Here is a 5,000-nt window from a genome sequence, read left to right as displayed (position 1 = left end):
TATCCAAACTAAAATATTTCCTGTCGATAAAATGAATCTCTCCACTAAAAGCAAACTGATGTTTCCATTTTGCTGAGAATATTCTTTTATTTGTCGGACACTTCAATTTTAGACAGTGGCAGTCATGTGGAGCAACGATCTATGTGGGTGGCATTTTCATCAAAACTGATGTTGCATGTGTTCCCGGGGGAGAGGGGGGGGGGGGGGGGTGTACTCCCTCCTTATAAGGGCTTAATGGGGTGCGGCCAGCCAGGGTATGTTTTTCGGGATTTTTGTCTTGAACAGGGTATCGAATTTATCATTTTTTGTCTTAATCAGGGTATCGATTTATCAATTTTTGTCTTAAACTGGGTTAAATGTCTTAAACAGGGTATAAAAAATCGGAATTCTGTCTTACAATGGGCAGGAAAATCAGCGATATTTGTCTTAAACAGGGTCAGGGTATGAGGGGCCGCGCCACATCTCCCCAACCAGGGATACATCGAGTACCCCCCCCCCCCCTCCCCCCCGGGCATCTGTTACGCCGCATAATCCAGAAAGAATGTTATCAGTTGGTTCACTAGCAGTAAGACCAAAGTTAAACCTTTAGTTTAGCTGCCGGAAGTGATGTTCCATCTCACCGTACATTCAGTGAAAACCAGGCACAGACTGATGGAGGTACTGTTGTATTATCACTTAAACATTTTTTTTTCTTTGTATTTAAGAGCGTCTCCTCCCCGGAAACAATCAAGGCCACGGATGCCCAGTCTACCCGAGTGGGGCAAAGATCTGCCAGAAGATGTAAGTCCATGATACACGCCTTTTGGGCAGGTCAGGCTCAGACGTAACCTGCTTTGGTAAAAGCTTATGAATTGAAGATAAAAGACCGCTTTCGCCCGAACCTGCGTATCTCGTTGCATTGATATAGAGTGTTTTCACTTGACGTAATCAAATTCTAAAATCAAAGCTGAGAGGTTTCTGAATTTTTATCGATACCAGCTAAAAAAAATACTTAGAAGTAAATCTTTTTACCAGTTTTAGACCCCGTAGCGCTTTCCGTTTTGAGAATACAGTAATTTGAATTTATTTTCGAATTTTCGCCTTGTGTAATACCAAGACAGTAGCTAAGATAAAGCAGTCTGTTTTTTTTTTTAAGGCAGTTTCGCTTTGTCATTTTAGCAAATTAAGCATTACAAGCTGTAGAAGACATGTTTATGCTCATTTAGTTCAGTTCACGAGCAAAAAGAGAGGCCTTTCATCGCAAACTGAGCTCCAGATGTTTTGTTGATTCGAGGCGGCCATATAGGTGTCCCTCCGAGGAACACCAACATGGCGTCTCCATGCAAAGCTCTGTAAATGTTTGAGTGACATGTTTCAGCAAATGACTCAGAAACGATTCACCAAACAAGGAGACTTAAGGAGTTATTTATGTATTAGTCTTTTATAACATTTCATTTTCTTGGCTTCTTTCTTTGAACGGCTTCGGATTTTATTTTTTATTGCCTGACAGTGAAAACACCCTATACTCGCGCAGCAAATCGGCAGTGCACTCGGTGAATCCGCAACTAACGAGAGTCGAAGACGCACGGCAATTCTCTCCATCAGTCGTCGCCATGCAAGATTTCCCTTGTGTGCGAATATTGTGCATATTTTCGATTGTTTTTCGATTAAATTCCTCAGACCTTTCAGTTTGCTTTACCAAAAGAATAGTGTTAACCATTGTAGGTGTCAAGACTTTTCATATTTCAAGTGATTTGATCTTTGACTAATGTATTTGATTTGTTTTAGTTTCTTGTTCGTCTAAATTTGTTTACCGAGAACAGCAGCAAATATCACCAGGAACTGGGTGAAAAGACACGTAAAGTGGTGAGTGAGCTCGAGGTGTTAGGGAAACGGGATCGCCGCCAACAGTTCGTAAAGTCCCGGGCAAACGGCTTCAACATCCGTTCGATTTCCAAAAGGCAGCACTATTATTGGTTAATAGGAGAAAAATTATCGTGCTACACGTGTGACACGCATTTTTGTGCATTTTTTCCCCACACTCTGCGAACCAACAAATCGAAATGACCAAATTTAATGTTTTGACGACAAAGTTGGAATGCATTAGTAAATCTTCATTCTTTCTGTTTACTTCAAACCCGTCCATACCAATTTAGTTATAGGATACTTCGCCCATGTTGTTCACGTAAACAAGAGGGAATAATCGTCAAATAATTCAGATAGGTCAAAGTTGTATTCTTAGGTGACGTTTTCGTCGCTGTAGCCGTCGCCGTTTCTTAAACTCTTGGAGTTGCTATTATAAAAATTGTATACGAAATTTGCAATACTAGAAGTAAATTGCCGAGGTTTTATGGTGACCGGCAAACAAGAGAGATTGGTATGGGGCGCGTATTTCTCCAATCCATTCAAATCCCACGAGCATGAAAGATGTCCTCTGTCTTTGCGTTTTATATGAACACCCGAATTCAGCAAACATACTAATGTTTAGATTATTCCTCCAATGAAATGGTCAAGGATTTTCTTTTTTCGATATCTTTCCCTAGGCCACTACTACTGAGTTTCAGACTTGTCTTATTTAATGCGTCAACAGATCTCTCTCACCTCCCTCTCGGTCATTGTGTTTCAAGCGTCCTCCACGCAAATATCCGCTAAATGTGGAGTAATAAGACCAAGGGAGTGCATCCGATAAACCTTAAATATTTGACAAGTCAACAATTTTTGTAAAATAGTGTCATCCAGGGTTTTGTTCCCTTATCGAGATGGAGGGATCAGTGGGGCCTGGAACAAACCTAAAAACGAATGAAAGGGATTAACATTTGCACCGTCCAGCAGTGCTTGGCCAAAAAACAATCCAGGTTGTCCCTATTTGAATAGCCGGACAACCAAATCCGTAAATTTAGTTACCCATTAGGAAACTCAGTGCGATTAACTGCACGCCGTGTTGATATGTTATCACATAGCGATCAAGCTTCAATATCCCATAGTTCTTATAGTCTGCGCCTGTGTTTTTTCGCGGAAGTCTGGGATTAAGTTTTGGCATTTTCATTATGGCGTCTCTACGTGTTGGTCATGTATTGGCTCTTGCTTTTTCTTATGTGACAATGTTCTATAAAAGCTAGAGATATTCAAAACACGGGAAAATGCTCAGGTGTGGCAAGTCAATTATTATTAACATCACATTACTATCGGACATGGACAATAGAAAGCCGACAAGTAAGTCGGGTGGTAAATTTTCTGTTTTTGGCTGAGTTGTCCGTTATTTTTTCTTCGGGCAACCAGGCTTTGTATTCTACTAAAAACTGGTCTCCTGGTAAACTTTCTGGTCGTCTCGGACGACCGTTTCGAGCACTGCCATCCATACCAATCTCGACTTCCTGAAAATTTGGTACACCTTTTTTCATGTCAAAATTAATACATAACACCAGTTAAAGTTATAGATGACGTTCTCATGGTCATTGTCGTTGCCCTTGCGTTTGCGTCCTTACAGCAACGGGTCATCAGGTTTTTCTAAATGCCCAAGACGTCACAAGATCGTATGGGGCTCCTCTTAACTTGTCCAAAAGAATGGCAGTTACCTCGAGCAAAACATCACTTATTACATTCATTCCGTACCTAATAACTTAAGATAACCATTTTTCCACGATTTTTTGTATTTGAAAAACTGAGTTAGAGTCGGGAAGTTAGAAATCTGCATTTTGAAGTGATATCATCATGATTCTGGATCTTCTTCTTTGCTTTCATAGATGCAAGAACGATATGAGCTTCAAATGGCGGTGCAAAACAGATTGGCTTATTCAGATGACCCTGAGACACAGGGAGATACAGGTTTGAGAAATTTCTACGGTAACACCGTTATATATACCAGACCCCAGTTGTTCAAACGATGGATAGCGGTATCCGCCGGGTAAATCACTATCCACTGGATAACTCAATTGGTTTTGCTAGTGTTTATCCGCTAGATAGTGATTTATCCGGTGGATAGCGATATCCATCGTTTGAACAACTGGGGCCAGGTGTTGTGAAATAACGTTGAATGCCAATTTGTTTCGGTAAAACTTTGCATCTCGGTTTGTATCTAACCTCCAATTAACGTTGCAACATCGTTCCCCATTAATGTTTGGGCATTGGTGTCGGATAGCCTGGTTCTGTGTAGTTGAACCAAATTGGTTGTTGACATGCGAAAAATGCCGGAAAACTGGCTAAAAATTCAGGAGTTTTGTTATGCAACAAAATATTGGGTGGAATGTTTGATCGAAAAAGAACTTTACCTTAAACTTCACACTGTTGCTCCTTATTCCAAAATCGCCGTCATGTTAGTATTCTTTTGTTTCTATTCAAGTCAGGCCTTCTACGCTCGCTCCTTGGGTCAAAATCCTTTAACCTCGAAAGCCAATTCGACGTGCTCATAATTTCGGTCTTCGTTGGTTTGTGAGGCGTCTCTGGGCCCTTGCATGAAAATGCCAACGCCCTTTGCCTCGTGTCGATTTGTTTCCATTTGAGAGTTAACGAAATTATGAAATCACCTTTGATCGATAATTTTATCAAGACTAGGTGATATGCGGTCAACCCGTGACGTCCTTTTACCCCAAGGTTTTGAAAATGTCCATTTACAACATTGTAATTTGAGCAATAACGTGGCTGTTTACGGTATCACGTGTCTCAGTAGGGACTTTAAGCAAATCGCTACGGCTGGCGCTAATACAGCTGCCGGAAGTAAATTTTCCCCAAAATGAGACACTGCGCATGTACGTCGGTTGCATCCAGCCGTAGCGTGAAATTTGACTACGTAAGTCAGGATGTTTTGGCGTAGTGGCCCTTTTCAAAGGACATCTCGGCATTTTAAGAATTCCATTGGATACTATTTCCTTTAAAGTCAATTAATTCAAAGATTGTGTCAAGGTAACATGTACTATGTAACATGTTTCGTTCCAGATGTTTGTCTTCCTGCAGTGTTCATGCCAACACGCACCAGTCACGTGTACTCTCCCAAGGCCCACTCATACTTTCATCCACCAGGTAAT

The 5,000-nt window shown here is 41.1% G+C and overlaps 1 protein-coding gene across 1 annotated transcript in view; it reads left to right on the top strand.

Moving 5' to 3' along the window:
- LOC138023929 (uncharacterized) overlaps positions 1–5,000 on the top strand; it is a 45,174-nt gene that overhangs the window by 35,808 nt on the left and 4,366 nt on the right. The window contains exons 27-30 of the mRNA XM_068871041.1: positions 705–780; positions 1,768–1,845; positions 3,723–3,804; positions 4,912–4,995. Coding sequence (XP_068727142.1) covers positions 705–780; positions 1,768–1,845; positions 3,723–3,804; positions 4,912–4,995 — 320 coding nt within the window. The remainder of the gene's footprint in view (positions 1–704; positions 781–1,767; positions 1,846–3,722; positions 3,805–4,911; positions 4,996–5,000) is intronic.

This window comes from Montipora capricornis, chromosome 1, assembly GCF_036669925.1.
Source record: "Montipora capricornis isolate CH-2021 chromosome 1, ASM3666992v2, whole genome shotgun sequence".
Classification (NCBI taxonomy): Eukaryota; Metazoa; Cnidaria; class Anthozoa; order Scleractinia; family Acroporidae; genus Montipora; species Montipora capricornis.
This window is presented reverse-complemented; position numbering and strand designations above follow the sequence as displayed.